At 36.6% G+C, this 24,144-nt stretch overlaps 7 protein-coding genes and 1 long non-coding RNA gene across 12 annotated transcripts; 3 read left to right on the top strand and 5 right to left on the bottom strand.

The window, feature by feature from the left end:
* Nucleotides 1-279: 279 nt before the first annotated feature.
* LOC116165925 (protein ANTAGONIST OF LIKE HETEROCHROMATIN PROTEIN 1-like) lies at nucleotides 280-2,300 on the top strand. The gene is made up of 2 exons (XM_031480686.1): nucleotides 280-539; nucleotides 1,259-2,300. The coding sequence occupies exons 1-2, from the start codon at nucleotides 297-299 to the stop codon at nucleotides 2,066-2,068; spliced, it is 1,053 nt and encodes a 350-aa protein (XP_031336546.1). The 5' UTR covers nucleotides 280-296; the 3' UTR covers nucleotides 2,069-2,300.
* On the bottom strand, nucleotides 538-2,725 carry LOC116165926. 2 transcript variants are annotated; one of them, XR_004144215.1, is made up of 4 exons: nucleotides 2,292-2,725; nucleotides 2,091-2,182; nucleotides 1,244-1,379; nucleotides 538-1,201 (listed from the first exon to the last, which is right to left on the bottom strand). XR_004144215.1 is itself a non-coding variant. In XM_031480687.1 (3 exons), the coding sequence occupies exons 1-3, from the start codon at nucleotides 2,530-2,532 to the stop codon at nucleotides 860-862; spliced, it is 675 nt and encodes a 224-aa protein (XP_031336547.1). In that variant the 5' UTR covers nucleotides 2,533-2,725; the 3' UTR covers nucleotides 538-859. The 2 variants fall into 2 exon arrangements, 1 of the variants encoding a protein (XP_031336547.1); XM_031480687.1 differs by lacking the exon at nucleotides 1,244-1,379.
* Nucleotides 2,726-3,442: 717 nt separating this feature from the next.
* On the top strand, nucleotides 3,443-5,066 carry LOC116166070. The gene is made up of 2 exons (XR_004144255.1): nucleotides 3,443-3,537; nucleotides 3,627-5,066. It is a non-coding gene; the product is annotated as an uncharacterized LOC116166070 (long non-coding RNA).
* A 1,995-nt stretch (nucleotides 5,067-7,061) lies between these two features.
* LOC116165768 lies at nucleotides 7,062-8,822 on the bottom strand. The gene has a single exon (XM_031480436.1). It carries the CDS (start codon nucleotides 8,820-8,822, stop codon nucleotides 7,062-7,064), a length of 1,761 nt encoding a protein of 586 aa, XP_031336296.1.
* Nucleotides 8,823-10,020: 1,198 nt separating this feature from the next.
* Nucleotides 10,021-15,935, bottom strand: LOC116165613. Of its 4 annotated transcripts, none has more exons than XR_004144177.1 (5): nucleotides 15,291-15,935; nucleotides 15,121-15,235; nucleotides 13,927-15,069; nucleotides 10,957-13,671; nucleotides 10,021-10,906 (listed from the first exon to the last, which is right to left on the bottom strand). XR_004144177.1 is itself a non-coding variant. In XM_031480202.1 (3 exons), exon 3 carries the CDS (start codon nucleotides 13,666-13,668, stop codon nucleotides 12,649-12,651), a length of 1,020 nt encoding a protein of 339 aa, XP_031336062.1. In that variant the 5' UTR covers nucleotides 13,669-15,069; nucleotides 15,121-15,235; nucleotides 15,291-15,935; the 3' UTR covers nucleotides 10,956-12,648. The 4 variants fall into 4 exon arrangements, 1 of the variants encoding a protein (XP_031336062.1); XR_004144178.1 differs by having other exon boundaries at nucleotides 10,957-15,069; nucleotides 15,291-15,718; nucleotides 15,865-15,882; XR_004144179.1 differs by having other exon boundaries at nucleotides 10,957-15,069; nucleotides 15,291-15,672; nucleotides 15,865-15,882.
* A 354-nt stretch (nucleotides 15,936-16,289) lies between these two features.
* Nucleotides 16,290-17,993, top strand: LOC116165611 (putative nuclease HARBI1). The gene is made up of 4 exons (XM_031480200.1): nucleotides 16,290-16,346; nucleotides 16,422-16,562; nucleotides 16,621-16,888; nucleotides 17,452-17,993. The coding sequence occupies exons 2-4, from the start codon at nucleotides 16,423-16,425 to the stop codon at nucleotides 17,965-17,967; spliced, it is 924 nt and encodes a 307-aa protein (XP_031336060.1). The 5' UTR covers nucleotides 16,290-16,346; nucleotide 16,422; the 3' UTR covers nucleotides 17,968-17,993.
* Nucleotides 17,994-18,058: 65 nt separating this feature from the next.
* On the bottom strand, nucleotides 18,059-19,390 carry LOC116165612. The gene is made up of 6 exons (XM_031480201.1): nucleotides 19,212-19,390; nucleotides 19,059-19,155; nucleotides 18,889-19,014; nucleotides 18,519-18,769; nucleotides 18,374-18,470; nucleotides 18,059-18,242 (listed from the first exon to the last, which is right to left on the bottom strand). The coding sequence occupies exons 2-6, from the start codon at nucleotides 19,138-19,140 to the stop codon at nucleotides 18,088-18,090; spliced, it is 711 nt and encodes a 236-aa protein (XP_031336061.1). The 5' UTR covers nucleotides 19,141-19,155; nucleotides 19,212-19,390; the 3' UTR covers nucleotides 18,059-18,087.
* Nucleotides 19,391-21,233: 1,843 nt separating this feature from the next.
* Nucleotides 21,234-22,660, bottom strand: LOC116165992. Its single transcript, XM_031480795.1, has 3 exons — nucleotides 22,101-22,660; nucleotides 21,888-22,046; nucleotides 21,234-21,838 (listed from the first exon to the last, which is right to left on the bottom strand). The coding sequence occupies exons 1-3, from the start codon at nucleotides 22,362-22,364 to the stop codon at nucleotides 21,347-21,349; spliced, it is 915 nt and encodes a 304-aa protein (XP_031336655.1). The 5' UTR covers nucleotides 22,365-22,660; the 3' UTR covers nucleotides 21,234-21,346.
* Between the last annotated feature and the right edge of the window lie 1,484 nt (nucleotides 22,661-24,144).

Raw genomic sequence — 24,144 nt, 5'->3', positions numbered from 1 at the left:
GGACGAAATTTGTTTTGTAGTGCAACAATTTGGCGCGAACTCATGTAAATATCGTTTCCACTCTGTTGCACTGTTGCAGTGTATGCTCGTGCGTGAACATGGACGCTCAACTTCTTGAGACGTTACAACATTTTACCTTAGCATGTGGTGCTTTCATTATAATGCAAGAATTAGTGACTGATAAAAAATCGCGAAGATGGTGGAGAACAGACATATATAAAAAACGATGTGGAGCTACTTTGATGTTAGATCTTAAATCCCAGGAGTTAAGCGGTCAATATAAAAATTTCATTCGCATGTCTAGTTCAGACTTTGAATATTTGATTCAATTAATTGGCCCACAAATAGCAAAGAAAGATACGCGTTTCAGAAAGGCGATATCTGTGCAGGATAGGTTAGCTGTGACACTACGTTTCTTAGCAAGTGGAGACTCCTACTCCAGTCTGCAATATTTATTCAGAATATCGAAACAAGCGATAAGTCGAATTGTTCCTGAAGTCTGTGCTGCGTTAACACAAGGTTTAAGACATGAAATAAAAGTAAGTACCAAAACTGTATTTCATGTTAAATTACAAATCTATTTGAATTTATGAGTTATGCATTAGAGTAAATCTTCAAACTGAGGTTCTTCAGATTGTGATGTTTCTTCAGAGATCTGAGTGTATGAATGTACTGAAGATGAACATGGAGATGGTGTGGGGACTTCAGCTGTCGGTGTCGGAAGTGTGGAAGAATGCTGCCCGGGAATTTGTCCTGTCTGTAGTTGATTAAAGAATGAATTCGTGTTATTCGAATATGTATTTGGTATGTGTTGTGCAAATGAAGTAGTTGATGTAGATGGTCCCATGTAGTGCATGTTTCAGGTATAGGTGGCCTCATAGAACCCACGGTCAGCTTGAAAAATGATATTGTGAATTGCATGTTGAACTGAAGCTCTAGTTATGTCTGAATATTTAGACATTTTATTTCCAATGAATCCACAAAAATACCGAACCTCTTCATTCTGAATACTCATTTGATTAGAAAGTGAATTAACGTTGTCTGAGGCCGCTTTTAATATTCCGTATGATTGCTTCAATAAGTCCAGTTTTTGGTCGGTGGGTCGTTTCTTCTTGGGTGGTATTGGTGCAGAACGTGGTTCTGCTTGATCGACCTTTCCCTCCGCCGATGTTTCGTTTACGTTTTTTTCATCATCAATGACCTGCAATTAAAAATGTGTTAACGATACAGAACTTAACCATACCTTTTTTTATTTCAGTTGCCCGATTCTCCTAATGAATGGATAAAAATAGCAGAAGAATATGAATCTCAGTGGAATTTTCCGCATTGTTTGGGTAGTATGGACGGCAAACATGTGGTAATTCAAGCCCCATTCAATTCTGGAAGCGAATTTTTCAATTATAAGCAAACATTTAGCATCGTGTTGTTCGCGCTAGTCGATGCCGATTACAATTTTTTATTTATTGACACGGGTTGCCAGGGAAGGATATCAGATGGAGGAGTGTTTAAAGATAGCGTATTGGGTAAAAAAATGAAGAGAGGAGATTTATTTTTACCAGAACCCACACCACTACCTGGACGAGTAAAAGCTTTGCCATACTTCTTTTTGGGCGATTCCGCATTTGCATTGTCAGAAAATTTGTTAAAGCCTTTTTCTGGAGAACATGCGGCTGGTACTTTGAAAAGAATCTTCAATTACCGCTTAAGTAGGGCGCGTAGGGTAGTTGAGAACGTATTCGGTATAACATCATCTGTATTTCGTATTTTAAGAAAACCAATCGTTTTGGAACCAGAAAAGGTCGAACTAGTAGTAATGACTATTGCTTACCTCCACAATTATTTAAGGAGGAACGCACGCAATATTTATACTCCTCCGGGATCCTTAGATAAAGAAATAGACGGAAATGTTACCCCTGGAACATGGAGGAACGATAATGAAGGCAGATCAATGACTTCACTTAAAAACGTGCCCAGAAGAACATCACTTGCCCTCGATCATATTCGACATGAGCTAGGGGATTATTTTATTAACGAAGGGAAAGTTTCATGGCAAAATCTATATGCGTAAAATATAAATAGTAGGTACTTACGGTATTAGATCGTTTTCGCGGTTGGTTTCTTTCATTCAGAAAGGCCAGAGCATCATACGCAAACCATCTGCTTTTGTATACTTCCGCTGAACCTAAAAATGTATCTTTAAAACTACAATTTTATTAACAAATTCAACTATTAAAAAATGAAAAATCAGTATAGTTTTTTTTACGTAAATGAAAAAAGAGATTCATATTTACCTTTTCCAGTACCATGTGTATTTGTTTCTTTCGCTTTCTCACTTCTGTACGACGATAAAACGCTTGTCATCTTTTTTTTGCAAATTTCGCCCGTACTGGCGAGAGCGTCTCCAATTTCATTCCAGGTATCTACCTTTAAATGCGTTTTCTTATAATTTTCATTTCGGGGATTCCATATGTTTTCTTTTTCCCGATACAGTTGAATAAGGAGAAGCACTTTTTCCTCGTCCCAATCGTCCATCTTTCAAATGCGCGGATATATAGTTTGTACGAATGCACATGCACGATAAACGCCGTCCACACTGCAACTGAAATTTCCTTTGATGGCGCGCCAAAAACCGACAATGATCGGATCGCGAGCGAACACGTTTTGCAACAAGAGCTGCAACGTGCAACATCTGTCCACATTGGTTGCATTACATGTTGCATTACACGTTGCATTACACGTTGCAGCGTAGATCTGTACAAGGCATAATACACTGTTCGCGCGCGTTTTACTGAATGCTTATGGCAACGGCTTCATTTTGCGACCTTCGCCGAACAATTCCGACGTCTGGATTCGTCATGACCGTAAAAGATTGATCAACGATTTTAAAAGTTTTTGGCGCATAAATTGTAACACAGTGCATTGGTGGTTTATATTTAATTTTTGAATAAATATGACTTTAGGTTTTACTATATCCAGATTTTATTATTGTCGTTTTGTTGTGGGATTAAAATGATCTTTAGTTGCAATTATGTAAGTGTCTCATTTTTACCCATAATTTTGGTTGTCTCATTTTTACACCACTTCACCCTACATAATTTACAAGCGAGTACATTCAAGAATGTTGGTAGTACGGTAACGCGTACGGATGATAAAACGTCTGGGATCGGCTATTTTTACCATGCACGGGCAAACTGATGCATAGGTGGCGAAGGTAGGGAGTCGTGTCAACTTCCAGGTCCGGTTCGATGATGGTGCCTTCGTTGGTGATGGTGGAAGCGGGCTGCACATTCGGGGTACGGCTGGTCCAAGATATATAGAGACTGGTAGGCGCGCTTATACCTGTAAAATTTGACGCCAAATCCGGCGCTAGGTAAACTCAATCCATAGATGGCGCCAGGGTGATCAGTGTACTTCAACTTAATGTCATTAAAATTGTTTTAGGTTATGATGTTATGTACAAAAATTTTTTACTTAGCGACTTGGTGTGGTTTGGCATCTACAGTGTGTTATACCTAGTTATTGTTGCAAACAATTTCGGTAAATAAAATAGACAAGTACTAATCGGATGTATAAGCAAGCAAACTTGCACATCGCACTGTTCACTTTGCTAAAGTTCAAAGTTACAGAGCATTGAGGGGTTCCACTAAAAAGGATGCTCGTTATCACAGTAAATAGTAGCGCAATACCTGCATTACAGACTTCTCACCCCGTCTAGCTGTCGGAGCTTGTACTGGATCAAGCGAAGTCAACAAGTCATTGATCAATGTAAACCATATGTGAACAAACCAGGAGCCGCCCTTCTTATATTAAGATAAGCATCAAATGACCCTCACCTACACAATCTACGGTGTAAGCAATCATGCCGAGAGCTGTAAGAACCTCTGACACAAAATCATTATTGCCCGTTTGATTAGCGAGATTCTCGGCTGCTGAGATGGGGATTGAAGGAACTGGCAAAAGTCTACATTATTACTGTTAAGATGGAAGGTAGGGGACCCGACTTGTTCAACCTACCTTTTTATTTTATAACTTAATCTCGGAAGCTCCCAGGATCTAAATGCTGGATAGAAGGGGACTAGTGCAATAATTTTAACCAACTTCTGTTCCAGGAGTGTGGCTTATCCTAACCTTAGTCATCTTCCCATTTAACGCCTCTGCAAAACGACCAACTTCGGACTTCAGAAGAATGACAGATCACTGCGTAGGCAACGACGTGGAATTGTATTAGGTGTCGATGCTAACGATGTGTGGGGAAACACAACTACACTACACTTCTGCAGTCTGCACAGCTTCCTTGCCTTGGGTCTCATGCCGAGTACAATTACTTAGTGGTCGCTCTCCTACTTTCCATGGAAATTTAAAATACAGATGCGTTAAAACATAGACCCTTTTTCCATATTATTATCAGGGAAACTGCCTGTTACATTTTTTACAAATATTTACAAATAAATTTTCTATAAACAACGTCAACAATTTAATGAGACCAATTTTGCTAGTTACGCATATTTTTAAGAAGCTGCGCGTTATGACAATCTACAAAACAAGAATTGTAATTATTGCATTTACACTAAGTAGGTATTTTGACTAAAAAAAAAGTCGAAATGCTTCAATTACCTACATACTGAAGGAACTCGAAGTAAAGATGTATCACGAGTTAAGGGCGTATTGTGGTCTCAAATCAAACACTTTCTCATATTTGATGGTTTAATTCAAATTTAAATGACGTGTTAGAATAAATTGACAGTTTTGTGAAGTACACTGGGATGGGTGGCGACATCTAGGGAGCGATTTTAACTGGCGCCGCATTCTGTCTTACATAATGGCAGCGAGTCATCCTACCATCTTTAATATATCTTGGTAATACCCTACATGGATAATGATTTAGCGATTTTGGATACCTTGAAAGTTTGCGATACAGTTCTCTTTGCTATTTCTGCTGTAGCCGAGTATGATTATGGTGACGAGCTCATTGACCAATGGCGAAATAAGGTTCTGATGGTTTCGTTTGCACAAGTTTGTTAGGTGCAATTACCGGGCGACAAATAAGTGTAATTTTGTATCGTTTGCCAACACCGGTAGTGGCGGTCATTCACTTGGACGGCATTCCACAAAAGAAACGTGGTGAGCAAAAGCACCAAATTCAGAAGTTGGTATCGAAGTGGATGCCGGACCAAAAAAATTATGACCTGAGATAAAAGTAGTGACCCTTTAAACATATTGCGTAAGATCGGCAATCAGAAACATAAATCAGTTATTAATCGAGATCACTAGGGGCCAATTCTCAACTTTTTTCGAAGTGGTACGTATACGAGTGACACAATTTTGACGTAATTTTGCAAGAACATCCTTGCAACTTTCACGATTTCATTTGAAACTTTAGTCACATTTGTATGTCGACCAGTTTGAACGAAGCCGAGAATACGGCCCCTCATAAATTGTCAATGAATTATCATAAAGCCTTATTTCTTATAATAGTGATAGTACCTACTTAAGATTAAGTGCAATGATCAAAGTAGGTATATACATATATATGATGGAATGGTGGCTTAATGTTTATATTAAAAATAAGCAAAAAAGCTCCATGTAAAGTAAAAGTATACAATCAACGAATGCTTATCATTTCAAAATTCTTGTTTCTTTTCTGAAAAACGTTTTGTATAGACATTTAAGTCGAGGTATAAGCAAAGATCATACTACACTAGATAGACAGCGCTGTATAAATTTTAGACTCTCATAATTTGTCCCGCCACATAAGTCGACTGCGTCCTCCAGCGGCTATGTTTTTATGAGAATAGTACAAACTACCTGGCGGGGTAAGAAGACGCGCGAAATGGCAAAGCACAGTTATTTTTAGAACAAAGGGCTATTGTATGGGATATCGGTGTCATTCTTAAGCGCAACCTTGTGTGGGTGTTATAGATGTTTTATCTGGTTACCTTACTGTAAATTAAAATTCCGAATATTCACATCTTGTTTTAAATTAAATTTTTTATCGTAACACAACGAAGTTGAGGTAAAGCTTATGTGCTCGTGTTTCTGTCTGTCCGTCCGTCCGTTCCATCGAGATCTCGGCCCCTGGGCCACCTAGAGACTTCGGGTTTTCGCTAATTGATAGCCGTTATGGTCTATATTTGCCCATTTCGATCAGTTTCATATTTTCCATATTTTGCGCAGACTGTGCAATGCCAACTTTCATATTTATGGAGATATTTCTTTGAAATTATAACCACAGACGCTTCTAGTTCCGACTCACTTTAGCTGGATACAATTTTATTATGTAGGAGGCTAAGCGGGATATCTCGTTTATCCCAATCATAAAATGCTTAATTACAACAAATCTAAGTATCGTAGATACCTACGTGAAACTAAAAGTTTTCAGAAATTATGCTAAGAAAAAAGACGCTTTTGCAATTATTAATTTAATCCGAAAATCTGGAAAATGTATTGGTTAGCGCTGGTTAAAAAAAAGCAAAAGGAATATTGTGTACAACCTTTCAAATTATTTCTTTCATTGTAACGTCCTGTCTGTAATAGAAACTACCTTGTCTTGAATGACGCCCACGTACAAATGTAATTTTATCCCAATGATAGTGAGGAGTGTTCAGTAGGTCATGTTTATGTGTCTCGTGTTTAGACAATAATCACTCTTTGTATTTATGATATGATTCGAACTCGTACGAAGACGGCTTCGGATGAATCAGTAGGGTAAAGACGTATAAGAGTACGCACTTAGTGATTGAAGTGAAATAATGTCCTCATTTTTATGTAGATATATTGATTTAATATGTCTTTGGTAAAAATGAGTGTTTCATAATTTATTATTAGTTATTACCACACTATGTTATTACTTAAATATGAGATAATTAACTTTATTTGTAACTCTGTATATGCGTACTCTTATACATAGACTTGTATAAGAGTACGCATGACAATGCTAAAGAGTACGCATATACTTTTTGAATGTAAAAGTGGTATGAAGAATCAAATATAATGAGAACAAACGTTTATTTAGAGATTATAGAAAAAAGAAACAATAGAAATAGAAAATACAATCAACTTATTCACTCTTCACAGCTGGCACAAACAAAATTTCCTGTTACATAGGTTGTACATGATTCTTCCCACCATTTGTTGCATTCAGAACATTTAATCCAGTCATCTTGAGACTTGGAATATAGTTCCCCACATCCTGGACAGCTCACGTCCTTTTCATCTTTGTCATTGTGTTTTTTCTTTTGCTGTTTTCGTGATGTTCCAGATCCTGAACTACTAACTACTAATTTTCTTTTCATTTTATCTGCTTTCCTTTCTTGTTTAGTTGTTTTTGCTTGAACCAGTTCCTCTAGTTCGTTTTTGAATGGGGTACTGGATAGTATTTCCGATTTCTGAGATCTAGATTTACAACGATTTGGCTTATCTTGTATTTGCGGCAAAGGTAAAATATCTGAAACTGGTATCGATTGATTGAAATAATTTTCTTCCACTCCTTGCAAAGTGTTTGGTATCACCACACCATCTTCACACACTATTTCACTATTGATAATATCTAATGATGGTGTCACGTGCATGACATCGTTGCTGACTGGTGGTGGTGTTATGTCCAATGGAATAGATAATTCGGCCTCCGAAATTTCTTCATTAGGCTGGTTATTTGATAAAACTGTGTTAATTATCACGTTCTGTTCCATAGCTTCGGTGACATTATTTTCATTTGTATTAGAACTGGTAGGAAAATCTGTGACCAAGGACGGTGCAAAATCAAGATCATCAAACTTATCTGGATTGTAGGGATAGATTCCAGTCGCCTTGAATGAATTTTCGGCCTTTTGAATGTTTGCAACGGTAGTGTAAGCAATGTTAAATAGTCCGGCGACTTGAATTTGTGTTATCACCTTCCCGGGATTATTTGTCATCCATTTATCACATTCTCTGCTGTATGAATTTTTCAAAGGGCCAAAGAAGCCAACGTCTAGGGGCTGCATCTTGTGGCTTGCATGGGGAGGTAAAGATAACAAATCTATGTGATTTTCCCTGCAATATTGTATGGCTTGTAAATCGCGATGTGAACTATGGTTATCAAGTATCAAAAGTATTGGATTTTCAGCGCTAGGTTTGGTGCAGTTCTTAAAATGAACCAACCACTGGCAAAATAACTCTGTATTAATAAATCCAGATTCAGACACCATTTTATAGGTACCCGTTGGTGCATTTAAAAAGAGCTCCTCTTTCATTCTTTTCCTGGGGAATATCATTGCTGGAGGAATGTACGTTCCTGTGGCGCTCATACAACATACAGCGGTTACAAGCTGTCCTCGGTCAGCACTCGCCACTTTTCCCACCAGTTTCTTACCTTTGCTACTTAATACCTTAGGTAATTTATTCGGCACTGTTGACAACCCCGTTTCGTCCATGTTGTAAACTGAACTTGCTATGTATTTCCTCTTTTCGTACAAAATTTTAAGATTTTCATAAAATCTGTTCACCTGAACTTTATTGAATCCCATGATTCGACCCATTGCACATTTCTCTGGTTGACGAAGTGATATATTATGCCGGTGACAAAAACCTTTTATCCAAGATGGGCCTGCCATTTTTGTGATTTTGTTGAATCGATGTTGAATGTTATTGACTTGAGCAAACTTAAATGCTGCTATTTGTAGATTCTTCTTAGTAATGCCATAAAATCGCGAATCTAAATCTCGTACCTGCTGTGCCAATTCAATTTCCATATTTTCAGGAATATCACTTCGAAATCGCCCTAACGATTTCGGAATAGTGCCACATTTTAATCGTTTTCGTAGGGTAGCTTCATTTATACCCATTTCTCTAGCTATACTTCTCTTACTACAGCCTTCAGTGATTTTACGCTTTATATCTTCCAAATTTTCCTCTGTAAAAACCAGCTTTCGGTCACTTTTTCTTTTGTATCGGCTCATACTCGTTTACTAGCAAACTAAAAAATAGGAAATTATTAAGACTATTTCGCTATTTAGACAGTAGGAAAGCATAAAAACCTTCTCGTGTATAAGAGTACGCAGTGCGTGCTCTTATGCTTTCAAAACTGCGTACTCTTAGCCATACGTCAGAATTTTGGAATTATAAGCAATGTCTCGAAAAAAATAGCCACCCAATTAATTGTAGCTAAGAAAATAGTACGTAAGGTTATTTAGAAGCAAGAAATTGCATTAATCAATCTACAGAGTGAACACTTACCTCCAAAAACACTAAAAACTGACCCCTAGAAACTACAGTGTGAACAAGCGGGAACTTATAATCGCCATATTGTAAAAACAGCTTTGGTAATACAGATATCTGCTTTTGCCTGTATTAGAATGTGCAATTTACAATGGGCCGAGCCGCTCAAAATATCAAATAGATGGGAGTATATATTCAAAATAAAGGTGCGTACTCTTATACACCCGCGTACTCTTATACGCCTTTACCCTACGTTCTTAACTTTGAAAGCCCCCTATAAATATTTTTATGGAACTACTTAAACGCGAAACAACTCTTGCATATACGCTGGCTATCTAGTGTAGTATGATCTTTGGTATAAGTAAATGAAGGACTTTACAATATTGTTATGAGTGTGGGCCCTCTTAGTATAAATATTAACGTTAAGTCGTATGTAATGCAGCAATTAAGAAACTAGAGTGTAAGAATGTATCTAGCTAACAAAGGACCTATTTACAACCCTCGTATGATCGCCTTGTCTAGACATTTAATTTCTTTCGTTATGGATAATTTAATTGGCATTTAGAATAACTGAAAAGGGATAATTTATTGTCTTTGTTTTAAACTAAATGTTGTGTGAACAGAAGAAACATAAAAACCCATCTGGGGTGGAAGAATAAAAGTGTATGTTTAGATTATTTAAGTTAGTCTTGATTGCAACCAAGGAGGGGTTAGTCGCTTATTTTGTATTAAACGAGTCCGACAGAAATTTCGTCTTATTATAATTATAAATGTAATAATATAGTCTATATTGTTTATGAGAAAAATACTTTATTGATAATCTTTTTTAATAGATCTACAAAAATCGTAATTATAAATCTATTAACTAGAAAAAAGAAGTAATCATTTTTACAATTACTTGTTTTCGATTAAACAACAGGGTAGTTTATTAGATGATGTCATTTGGGTGTGCTGTTTAATGAGTTTCTTTAATTCTAACATGCTTTTTTAAAAATAGTAAAATTACATTAAAATTGGAACTGTTTGTGCAGGTAACAAAGGAACGGTAATATTTAATTAGCATAAGCCTTAGATTTATTGTGACTTCTTTTTGTAGAAAAGAACTGCATTTGTTTGGAAATGTTTTTATTTGCTGGTTCCCTTTTCATTGCAACTGGAATGTTAAGTTCTTGCTCATTCAAATTTGATCCAATTTCTAACAAAGCATTTATTGTTTTCACTTGTTTTGTTGCAGTGGCTAGTATGCTGGTATCCACTGTTTTCTTTGCTAAGTTAATTAATTCCAGAGCTGCACTAACAAGCTCATTTTGTAAACTAGAAGTATCTGTTGGTGTTTTAAATAAACTTTTGGCTACTGTATTAATTTCATCATTGTCTATCTTATGGCACACAATGGTGTCTGCGATTTCCATACATTCCTTATTTTTTGTCTGTATACAAACAAAATGTATATGTTTGCATATATTACTTTGTATAAAATAATTGGTACAAGTGCAGCTGTAAGAATGATAGCATATGCTGCAGTTTTGACATGTCAAACTACAACAAATGCCATGTGCTCGTTCTTCTACTGTGTATACATTACTATTGTCTATATTCTGAACCGTACATTTCTTCGAACCTTCTTCATTTACTTCATGTGCACTAAGTTTAGCGTGGAGAGCCTTTTGATGACTTTGGTTAATCGAATTAATTTTGTTGGTATTTTTTCCTATAATAAGGAGAATCTTAAAATAATAAACATAATGTACCTATACATACCTTTAGTTACTTTAATTATCCACTCCACTTGCTTGTCACGTGTAAATCGCATTAAATTATGCAGTGATTTATCTAAACGTTTAACTTTTTTGCCATCTAAATATTCATATTTTATAATACGGTGCATAGACTCCAAATACATATTTGTATTAATTCCCAATCCTTTTCTATGACAATACGCCCATAAAGAGTGATTATGTCCATAATAACTGGTAAAGTAGTTATAAAAATGACTAGTATCTGGATCTTCTTGAAGATAATTTATGAAGTTGTTGTACTGGTATTGAAATTCTTCAACCGAGAGACAAGTTTGAACATTTTTAAGGAACTTATATAGGGGAGACTGGGGAGGGTTGATACATGTAAGACCGTAATGCTAATAAATTTGGCTATTTATCAGTTTTCTCCAAGGTAAAGAGCGATTATCAAAGCTCATTGTGTTTACTTCCATTGCCACGTTTGTACTTCGGAACTAGAGCAAAGGTTATTTGGGTATAATTTTTTTTTTAAAGTTGCAAATGTATCATGTCTCCTTTGGTATGGGAGACGTGATACATGACTTGGGAGGATTGATACATGCACTAAAACAATCCTGGAGGATAAGATTTATTAATCAAAACTCAAAAATAATTCTGCAAAACAAACAATAATCATTACTCTTAAAACCACACCTACATTACAGTTGGATATTTCTCGAAATTTACGGGAAATGATAGTTTGCGGTGCATACGCGCTGTTCCTCCTGTGACAATCGGAGGAGGGAGTCTGATCGCGTCAGCGAGAGGCACATATGATTGATCCGGCACTTCTGGATACACAAAAAAATAACCTGGCTTTTTACGTCGCATAAAATTCACACTTAACAAATTTTCTTCAAGAACTTCATCTACCAATCCCACGTAATACCGCACTGATTTTCCAAGGTCAAATTGAACAAGAACGTAGCTGTTTTTTTCTATAACTCCTTGGGCAAAGCTCGTTTCTTCTATATCGATGTCAATTTGATCTTCGATGTCGGTAATGTCTTCTGAAGAACCAGAGGAGTGGATGGACACATTAAGACTAGAATCTGATGATTCGTGTGTAATTTTTTTGTGTTTTTGAGTGACTGCAACTGGATTCAGGCTATTCTTTCCCAGCGAAAGGTTTCTTTTCACGGACTCTGCTGATTTTTTACGCTGCCTTGCAGCAAATTCATCTTCAATTTCTTTTATGTTTGGAGTATCGGTTAAAATTTTTGTTTTCTTTGCGTTACGTGGCTTTGCATTTTTTCTTTGGGGGGCTTTGGGTAAAGGTCTTATTTCTTCAGGACTTTTCATATTGAATCCAGAAGGTCCAGGTTCATCCTGTGTATGGTTATTATCATCAAACAACATAGATGCGTCTTCATCATTATCAGGTGGGCTTGATAGTGGTGACGTAGTTCGCTGTTCTTCTAAGATGGGTACAGTGGGTGACGTACCTTCCCTTATATGATCACGATTGGTCACTTCAGAACTCATAAAGTCGTCAGCTGTAAATATTTCTGGGTTAAATGGTTGTATGCCCGATTTCAAAAAGCCATTTTTTATATTAGACGGAGTAAATGCCCGGTCAAATGCTGATCCGACAAGTTGGGCCACTTCTTTTAATGTTATTGTTTGACCAGGATGATTCACCAAGTAGTTGTCACATGCACTATTAAAATATGTTTTAAAGGGACCATACGTGGCTGGCTACATCCAGTGGTTGAATCCTGTGGCTGGTGTGGGGTGGTAAAGTTAACAATACTATTCCGTTGTTTTTGCAGAACTTAAGGCCTTGTGGAGAGATATGGGTGCTGTGGTTGTCTAATATAAGGAGGACTTTATTTTCAATTGAACATTTCACATACTTTTTGAAATGTTCTAAATAGAGTAAAAAATTTTCTACTGTCATCCACCCGCTAGGATGTGTTGCAGCAACTGATCCCACAGGGGCACCATATGTCATATAATCTTGTTTCTTAACACGGGGAAACACAAAAAATGGGGGAATGAAATTCCCTACAGCATTAACGGCGCAGCAAATGGTAACTGTTTGACCACGTTCAGCCGATGTAGCTTTTGATACCTGCTTCAGACCTTTTTGTGAAATGATACTTCCGGGTTTGTGTGCCGTTTGGACCCCGGTTTCGTCGCAATTATATATCGCAGCGGCTTCAAATCTATCGCGCTCCAACACTTTCCTCAGGAGTTGAAAAAATTGAGACACTGTATGCCTGTTAAAAGCAGTTGCTCTACTTAGGCTTGTTGGTTCAGGACGTCTTATGGATAAAGTGCCGTTTCTCTCCATGAATCCCCTAAACCAATCATAAGATGCCTCTTCGTTGGATGTCCAATAACGAGGGACATTTTTTCCATTTTCAATTGCATACAAATATGCTAGTTTACGACACTCCTTCGGAGTCAAGCCATAATTCATTTTTGATGCCGTTAGTAGATATTGTGCCAAAGCGCTTTCTTCCCTATCAGCGAATATTTGGGATTTCTTGAAGTTTGGGAGGAATGTGGTTTGCATGCCATGTTCTTTGTATTTCAATACATACCTTCTCAACGTCATCTTATCCATTCCATATTTTGTGGCGGTTGTCCTTAATTTACACCCTTCAACTGCGACTTCTTTTACCGCCTTTTCCATAACATCTTTCGCGGGAGGCACTCGGTCTGTTCTTTTTTTGTATTTAAAAGGCATATTCTGAAATTATCAAAAAAAGTTCCGTAGGTAGGTATAAACAAAATAAATTTTAGATTCTTTCATAACAGGAGACTTGATACGTATCAAATCTCCCGGTAATATAATGTATCAAGTGTCCCATGAACACACCGCGACAAAAAATGACGATCTAGTAAAACATAAATAACAATTGCACCAAACCTTATGTACTAAAATGTAAGCATATCAACTTACTATCAAATGATAATACCGGCAAATAGATGGGTAAGTACTTACACGATGTACCTGCTTCCAACACGTCACGTAAAATACAGATCGTAGGCGCGAAAAAACTTCTAACTGCCACAGTAATGTCAATGATGGCCGTATTTCATCAAAGTTTTGGTGATTTACATGTAACGCCACCTCTTAATGATTGGTGGTCTTTAAATATTTACAACACCTTCCCAACCGGGAAATTTGAACGTGTATCATGTCTCCTTCTGTATCAAGTATCCCTAGTCTCCCCTACATCTTTTCGTTTATGTACAGATTGTTCCGAGGTGGCTGATGAAATTTTTGCCAAATTCGTTCTCCATGCTCTGTCAATGTGCCATGAGCAAAAAAGGCGATTTGGCACGTCTCCCATTACAGACCTCCAAGCATTGTAATATGTTTCTGTTATATCAGTCATAAACGTAAGAGTATTTATGCTACCACATGAATTTTTTATAACATTAAAAAATAGTTCGTATGTAGCTGTGTCTTTTCTATTGTAAATCATGAACGCAACTGGCATTCCTTCGCCAAATTCATCGGCAACTAAAACTGTTGTCAATTCAAAATCATAGGGATTTGTACCATGGGTACCATCAATACAAACAAACTTTGATGCATATTTTGTTAGTGTATCACTTTGAAATGAATTCATAATAATCAGACAAAAATCGGATATATTCAATCCATACTCAAGATCGTCTGACCCTTGTGGTTTAAAAAACCGAACTGGATTATTTTTATCACATTCACATTCTTTAACCCACAGAGCCACACTTGTGGCATCATCAGAATGGCGTAACCCATCTACAATGTCAATTTGAAAAGATTTTTTGATGTTATATATGTCTTTTTTTGTGATTAGATCAGAACGTTGTAAATCACCACCTTGTCCTATACTGTCACGAATAGTATCGACTACCTTTGGAACTGACACTCCTAATAACACAAGTTTGGCAGCAATATCGTTCCTTGCACTTTTTGGTATTCGGATGTGTTGAAGTTGTAAATCGTGTCCATAATGAGTTTTAAAATATCTTACTGATACATTATTTGTTTCATTGCAAACTTTTAGTTTTAGATGACTGGTACATGAAAAGCCAATTTTCTGAGTGCCCTGTGTTTTTTGATTCCGGATCTGCGAAGATTTGCTTTTAAATGTTCCTAAAAATTGTTAGTTATAGTGCAATATACAAAAAAAATAATCCAACATACCTGAACGATTACTCATAATAAATCACTGTACAATTATTTTTCACACATTTTCCCTTCTTACGTACATATTGTGTTTTATTTTCTTGTTCAATATTAAGTATCCAGGACTGGAAATCTGAAATGAAAATTGTAGATGTAGAAAAATGCATTGAAATATATATGCTGATTACCTTTTAAAGAACAAAATGTATGTTCATATACCAATCGTCCTCAAAATTATGCTTAATAACTAAATGCTCAATTAAAAGTTTTTTATTTAAGAATTTGCTGTTGCATTCTAAGCAAAAGATAGAGTTTTTCACACATTTATTTTCATTTAATTTGTGTACTTTTTGTAAGTGTCTATTTAATGTACTCATATCAAAGAAGTTTTTGCCACATATATCACACTGTTGGACTTTAGTAACACTTTCTTGTCCATCATCTTTTACATTTATCTGATTCTCTTGTGGTGGGTTAGGTACACTATGAATCGTTTTTAAATGCCGATTTAAATTACTTTTATCGTAAAAATGTTTATCACATATACTACAATTAAAGTTAACCCTTACACTAGTTTTTTTCACATCCATGATTAAAATGTTTCGTAAACCATACACTACAAAAGTCACAGTGAGTTCACAAATACAATAACAATTCCTGACTACGAGTAGTACACCGACTACTATTACTACTAAATAAAATCTGGCAGGACAACTTATTTTTATAAAAACAAAAACAAAATTAACAAATAGAGTTTATAACCTAAGAAATTTAAACTGGTTGCAAGGACTTGTGTTGAAGTTAGAATTCCTTCATATAATAACATCTGCTAACTTCACGAGAGACTAGGCCTAGGTCTCTCTTTAGCCGCGCTATATATATGTACAATGTGTTGTCTACGTTTTAGGGTGCTAGGGCACCACAAGTTTATCGAACACTGAGGGTACGTTCCACTTAGCGCCCGCACTGATTTCGTCCGCGACCGCTCTTTTATGCGTTCCACAATCAAAAAGCGTTGTGGTCGAAGTTTTCAAGTGGAACAGGTTTTGGAGGTTTTAGGTTTCAAGATGGCCGCTGTTGTTGGCATAATTATTCGTCGGCGACGGATATCATCAAGTTCCAGTTCAAGTCTGGATGATGAAGAATTTTTTCAACAAAGAAAGAAGCGGAAACTTCGCCCGAATTACGGATTATGCAGATGTCGTTGGCCGTTATGCAGACAACGAATTTAAAAGTCATTTTAGGTGAGCAATTTGCCAAGCATTCTGTTTGATTAAATAATAAATTAAAAGCTATTTATAGGAGTATTGTATTTCTAGAATGTCAAAATCAACGTTTGAATACCTAGTAAATATTATAAGAGGCGATTTAATTAGAAAGGTTAATGGTTGTCCGACAATTCCGGCTGAAAAGCAGCTGATGATTGCCTTATGGAAAATGGCAACTAGCGATTCATATAGGTGATAAGAAGCTTACAGTAGCAAAATATTTAATGTATAATGAATCAATTTGTCTCAGGTCTGTATGTGATCGCTTCAATGTAGGAAAAGCCACTGGTCTACGAGCTGTACGTAGGGTTACGTATTCCCTGCATAAAAGAGCAGCGAGATGGATTCAGTGGCCAGTGGGAGATCGTGCCATCACAGTGATGCAACAGTTTGAGGCATCATCAGGGTTCCCAAGAGTTATTGGGGCCATCGATGGCACCCACATTCGCATCGATGCTCCACAAGAAAATGCCCCAGACTATGTCAATCGTAAACATTTTCATTCGATACAATTACAGGTAGGCAACAATTGCCAGAAAATAATGTTTATTAATAGAGAGATATGGAAAAATTAAATAGCGCCTGTATACGCTAATAACGCCATGCGCTATTAAGTTAACGTCATGCGGTAAATGTGGCTGTTTTAAGAGATATGGAAACTACATACTGGCGTGACGTTATTTATAACATTCATAACCTATCTTTTATAATTGTCAGAGTTTATTATTGGTTAGCTATTTCATTTTCGATATTGTTGATTATTTACTTATAACGACCACTACCACTAGGACTGCTCATATGGCTTATGAAGAATGAAATATATATTTTTTTTAAAACACTAGTTTCTCTTAACCTCAAAAATTCTAAACATCTATCTCTGCGCAGAACCTAACGATGCGGTATTTGAAATAGCGCACAGCGTTATCCCTCCGTAAATAACGTCAAGCGCTAACGGTAATAACGTTAGTTACTATAAAAATCAAATCGCGCATACCTTTAATGTCAAAATAGCGCTACCCGTTAATACCGCTAGATGTGGGCGAAGGACCCATATCTCTCTAATATTAAGTGGTTTTTACAGTTGGTCTGTGATTCTAACATGTTAATAACGCACTGTTACACTGGACACCCGGGCTCCGTCCATGACCAGAGGGTGTTTAGGCTTTCTGATGTGGCAAACTTTGTAGAAGATGCAGAAAAATTTCCTATGGATAGCCACCTGTTAGGTGATGCAGCCTACGAGTTGCATGAACATCTCCTTGTGCCCTTTCGGGACAACGGTCATCTGACAGAACTGCAAAACAAATATAATAGACACCTTTCAACAGCTAGAGTTACAATTGAAAGATGTATAGGATTACTGAAGGCTAGAATGAGAAGTTTACTGCATTGCTTACCTATGGTGCGTGTGGATCAAATGCCGCAGTATATAATAGCGTGCTGCGTGATTCATAACATTTGCCTGCTACGTGGAGATGATATAAGAATGGTTGTCATACCAGGGGATCCCCAAGGAAATGCCCGAAATATTGATCAATTTGGAAGAAATAATGCTGTAGTGGCAAAAAGGAACATAATAATGAATGCTTTACGATAATATTATTCAAATATTCAAATCAAATACAAAAACTCTTTTTATACATACTTACAAACTTAAATAAATTTTATAAATAATAAACAAAACTGTGACTTCATCAATAATATAAAATAGAATTTATTATTTATTTGCTAGCTTTTCCAAAACTGCTAAAAACTTGTGATCCATTTCTAACCTCTCCTTATGTCGCTTTGCTCTTGCTTCCTCATGCTCGTCCTTTTGTCTTAATCTTTTGGCCATAAGCACATTGGTACTTGGTTTCGATGTTGATGGGGCTATAAGATATAATATACATATTAGGTATATAGTTAAACAACAATTTGAAAGACGTGTACGTAAGAACAGTTAAGTAGATAAATTATGTTGTAATTGTAAATAAGGTGATCATTGGTACTTTTGAACTCACCACTGGTATTATCCTGTGGTTTGACATCTGTATCTGAGGAGGACGCAACCGCAACCGGATTGCACCATGCACGCTTCGAAAATATTTCATCCATAAGCTGCAAAAAAGTTGAGTTTAAAGAAAAATTACCTATAGGTATACGTACGTCAAAAAATTTCCAAGTTCTCTTGTCGTTGCCAGATTTCGCATTGTGATCTTTTATGGATTTATACGTTTTTTTTAAACTTCTCAGTTTTGCGGCACACTGCATTCCAGTTACATTATTATTTAAAATCTCTGCAACCTTGTCCCATACTTTTTTTTGCGGTTGCCTGCCATCGGTAAATTGGGATTCATATGACCGATATGTCTCCAATAACAGTAAAATTGATGGCGTTGTCCATCTATATAATGAACCTGAAAAATCGAAGAAATTAATGTCTAGAAATGTTGGTTGTTATGAATACTAGAAGTTATGCCTATAGGAGACTTGCTACGTTAGTGATGGTAATTGTTAACATGGTTCCGCAACATACCTCCGTCACCCCGATCTACGTCTTCAGGGGATACAATGGATTCTTCTTCAGGGGATACAATCGATTCTTCTTCCGCAGCGGTTTCCGATAATCCTGCGTTTAACAGCTTTGCAGCAAACTGCATATCTGAAAATATATATAAACAATTTGCTCAATTTTTAGAAACTTACCATTTTGTGCACGCTCCGCATCCTCCGCAGATACAATTAATTCTACCAACTGGCCGTCATGATATAAACTTAGGGTAGTCATTTTGGTGAAAGGAAACTAAGGCAAAACATTTAACATAACCTAACAAAAACCAAACGACCACTCTGACCCACCTCTGTTTTACGCGCGAAGCGGGCTTTGCGGTCGACTATTAATGACGTCAACTATGACGTTTTCGACATCGACCACAACATTTGTGGCGTCAAGTGGAACGAAATTTGGGACGTTGCAATCGTCGCAGTCTTTAAGTGGAACGTACCTCAAAATTCTACAGGTTATGTGCCCAGACCGCCCAGTCGTCGTATTAAAAGATTAGATGTATACAAAGTTATAAAAATGGATCCCAAGAGTGACCTTCAGGTATACATGCTAACTGCAACGAATTTTTCAAACTGGAAATTTCGGGTTACTGCTATTCTAGAAGAAAAAGGAGTAAAAGAAGTGGTATTGAAAGAAACAGATCTAGAAACACTAAGCGGAGAGGAACGGCAAAAATTCTTGAAGAGTGACGCAAAAGCTAAATCGACGATTATCAAATGTATCAGCGACACCCACATTGAATACATCAAGGATGCAAAAACTGCTTTTGAAATGTTAAAGAACTTGGAGAATGTACTTCAGAGAAAAACAGTGTTAACAAAATTATACTGTCAAAGGGCTCTATTGCAGTTAAAATGTGATGAAACAAAAGACTTGCAAGATCATTTTGTGGTGTTTGATAAATTAATACGAGATCTTGAAGCAAGTGGATCTAAGCTGGACGAAGATGACAAGGTGTGCCACCTCGTTACTCACAATGACAGAAACTTAATAATACAGTACGTCATTACCGTGTTGGAAACCACAACGTCATATTTAAAGTTAGACTTTGTCAAATCGAAATTGCTGGATGCGGAGTTAAAGTTAAAAAATTCTGGTGGAAGTGAAAGAAAAGAGTGTTCGTTTGCCACCGTAAATCAAATTTGTTATTCTTGTGGTGGTCAAGAACATTTTAAAAATAGTTGCCCCAAAAGAGTTCAGACATCAAGAGGAAATTATAGTAGAGGTTCGTACCATGGAAGATCAAGATTTAGAAGAGGCGCACGTGGACAAGTAGTTAATGCCACATTAGCTACACAAGAGACACGACAAGAGAATTCAGAGGAAATATCTTTCATTGCGTTGTCTATAGTGAAGTGTTAATGCAATCAGTAGACGATGATGGTATAAGGTTCGTTTTGGACTCGGGAGCTACCACTCATTTGGTCGGTGGATTAGTGAAAAAACATTTACAGTCAGTAACACAGATTGAGCCTGTGAAAATCAAGATTGCAAATGGAACAGTGATGCAAGCCAATCAAAAAGGAACTTTAAAAGTAAAAAGCGTTGGTTCTAAAAGCCGTCTTACACTATGCAATTTGTTGCGCAAGATTCCCTTTTGTCTTGGCGCCTTAGACGGAAAGCATGTCAATTTTCAAGCTCCTAAAAGCAGTGGATCCTACTACTTTAATTATAAAGGATCCCACAGCATAGTGTTACTAGCATTGGTAGATTCGGAATATAAGTTTTTATATGTAGATGTTGGAGTCAATGGAAGAATAAGTGATGGTGGAGTATACAGAGAAAGTAGTCTAAAAAAAGGCATTGATAGAAACCTATTAAACTTTCCAGAAGACCGTCATTTACCAGACACTGCCTTAAGTGTGCCATATGTTATTGTGGCAGATGATGCTTTTCCGCTATCAAAAAGAATAATCAAACCATATCCTTTAAGGGGATTGTCTGTGGAAAAACGAATTTTTAATTATAGACTGTCCAGGGCAAGACGAACAGTAGAGAATGCCTTCGGCATCTTAACAAACAGATTTAGAATTTTGCAAAACACAATAAATTTAAGCCCTGAAAAAGCAGAAATACTTACGCTAACGTGCTGCATATTACATAATTTCTTGGCTGTAAGAAACAAGAAGTATATTCGACCAGAAAATGAAATTAATGAAACATGTAGTTTAGAAACCATATCTCAGCAAGGTGGTTTTAGAGCAAGTAATGAGGCTCTGCTTACAAGAAACAAATTTTTATTTTATATTATTATTTTAATACTGTCGGAAGCGTTGAGTGGCAAAATAAGTCAATTGGATTAGTTTAGGTTCTATTGTTCACATGTGCTCTACAGTGATGATTATGTAATAACGTCAAAATAAAACTGTATCGGTGTAATAAGGATAATTGTAATATAGGTACATAACATAAAATATCTTGTAAAATATTAACTCAATAATGCCTCGTGCAAAACAGTATGAATATTATATTGCACTGTCAATCTTTTGTTTTCATTTCTTATTTTTTTTAGTTGTGAAGCTACAAACTCCCCAAATATATCTTCACTGCTTTTGAGACCTGGCTTAAGCGCATCAGTAATTCCCTCAAGGCTTGAAGACACAGCTTCTAACACTTTTAGGTCTGGGTCTTCTGCCTTTTTACTTTTTCCTTTTGCACCTGTTGCAGATGAAGACCTGTTATCAACTGAAAGACTTCTTTTTTTTAATCCACCAAGTCCAAGTTCCAAATCATTCTGATGACAAGATGAGCCACTTCCCGCTGATGATGGTCTGGTGCTAGGTCTGGTGTCAACTGAAATGCCTTTTCTTTTTAACCCACTGCATCCTGACCTCTGATGATCTGGTATTAAATCTGAGGAAATTTCTGGTGATAAAGGTACCAATACTCCTTGGTCATCTACTTCATACTGTTCCACAATCTAAACATATAATGTTCAACTTTTGATGTGAAAGAATGTAGCTACTTACAGTTTCATTAATTGATGAATCCAGTAAATCTTCCTCCTGTGTTTGTGATGTTTCATTGCCCTCCTCGGGCAATAAAAAGTTTGAATTAGATTTCCTGACTACAAGGTGGTCGTCCAGGAAATCCATTTTTTCATAATACCACAGCGACGGATGGTAAACCTAGTTAAATGGTTACGTTACTATTATTATACACTATAAAGTGATACAAACTACCTCATTTTCGGCCATTCCACTGTGTATACTCGCTAAATGTTTCCTTCTCTCATTTGCGTACGTTGTCCTTAATCCATGAAATTTTTTTTGGACATCAGCTTCTGAGGTAACTGGTCTTATCGGTTTAATGTTATTAAGTATGGTTAGCAGAGCAGCATTTCGGACATGCTTGTTGTGGTAGTTTTTGTCCTTTACCACATACAAACACGGATGCATTTTGTATAAGTCAATAAGACAAGAAATCTGTTCATGTGTCCACGACATTTTAACGCAAAACTGGCAACACAAATAACTAAATGAAGGAATTAACAAGACAAGACAGATTTTGTCAAACAAAACACCTCGAAAAACACTAAACAGCTGATCTGAAAACACATGTTCAACGAGCGGCGCACGCGCATTTTAAAATTGCATTGAAACTGGCATAAAAAATAGCACCGGTTCTATTTTTGATGCAATAATTTGTTGCAATGTAATTTTGCATGCAATTTCCTGTATGATACTATGCAATTTAAATTGTGCAATATATCTTGTGCAAGAAATTGCTCAGTGTAAGACGGCTTTTAAATATCAATTGCTATTGAAGTGTTAGTAGTGGAACAATTACCTTATAATTTATTATCAGTACAAAAAATTAATAAGGCGGGATTTAAAGTTATATTTGATAGTGGGTATGCTAAAATCGTTGTTAAAAACAAAAACATTGTGTGCAAGTTACAGAACAGTTTATTTATGGTCCACTTTAAAATTTTGAGAACCACTGGAACAGAGAGTAGTTTTATATCAGCTGTTAAAAATAATCTTTGGCATTTGAGGTTAGGGCACATAAACAGAAGAGGGCTACAATTATTAAAATTGCCATATAGTGAAGAAGTGTGCGAGTCCTGCATCAAGGGAAAAGCTACCCGACTACCCTTCCAAAGTGTTACATCACCGAAATCAAAAAGAATTGGCGAACTATTGTACAGTGACGTTTGGGGACCCGTAAATACACCTACATTAAACGGTGAGCGTTATTACTTATCAATAATAGACGACTTCTCACATTTTTCAGTCGTGTACTTATTAATGAATAAATCGGAAGCTGCTGACAAGTTAATAAATCATGTGAAGTATTTGCAAAATAACGACATTCATGTTTCAAAGCTTAGAACCGATAATGGTGGAGAATTAACGTCAAAGAAATTGGAAAGTTTTTTGGAAGACTGTGGAATAATTCACGAATTTGCGGCAAGTTATACGCCACAACAATGCGGTGTTGCAGAGAGGTTTAATCGGACGATTCTAGATAAAGTAAGATCGATGTTTATAGATACCAATTTACCAAAGTATCTTTGGGGAGAAGCTGTCCGAAGTGCCGTTTACATGCTAAATAGATGTCCTACACGAGCTTTAGGTGATCAAGTACCTACGCAAATATATTACGGAAAAACAGACTTAAGTAAATTGAAAGTGTTCGGACGCAAAGCATTTGCATGCAAAATACAGAGGGATGGTAAACTGGAGCCACGAGCAAAAGAAATGCGTTTAGTCGTTTTGTTTATTGAGTGAATCAGATCCAACAAGTTACAATGATGCTGTCGAAGATATCACGTGGGAAAAAGCAATTGAGACCGAGCTGAGATCACATAAAGAAATGGATACGTGGAGTGAAGCAGAACTACCAAACAATGTAAGGCCGATAGAAACGAAGTGGATTTTTAAAACGAAGGATAATGGACTGAGAAAGGCGAGACTAGTGGCGAAAGGTTATCAAGAAAATGTTCCATCCGAGGTTCCATCGTTATAGGCGCCCGTTGCAAGGTTATCTAGTTTGAGAATGATATTGTCGATCGCACTTCAAAATTGTTGGGAAATCAAGCAACTGGACGTGCCAACTGCATTTCTACATGGAAGTTTATAAGTGATGTGTACATTAAAAGTCCGGAAGGTTACCATAAAAATTGTGTATTAAAATTAAACAAGCCGTTATATGGTCTTAAAGAGTCTCCTAAGTGCTGGAATGAACGAGTGAACAATTTTTTGATAAATTTAGGTTTTAAAC

This window comes from Photinus pyralis, unplaced genomic scaffold, assembly GCF_008802855.1.
Source record: "Photinus pyralis isolate 1611_PpyrPB1 unplaced genomic scaffold, Ppyr1.3 Ppyr1.4_LG3a, whole genome shotgun sequence".
Lineage (NCBI taxonomy): Eukaryota > Metazoa > Arthropoda > Insecta > Coleoptera > Lampyridae > Photinus > Photinus pyralis.
This window is presented reverse-complemented; position numbering and strand designations above follow the sequence as displayed.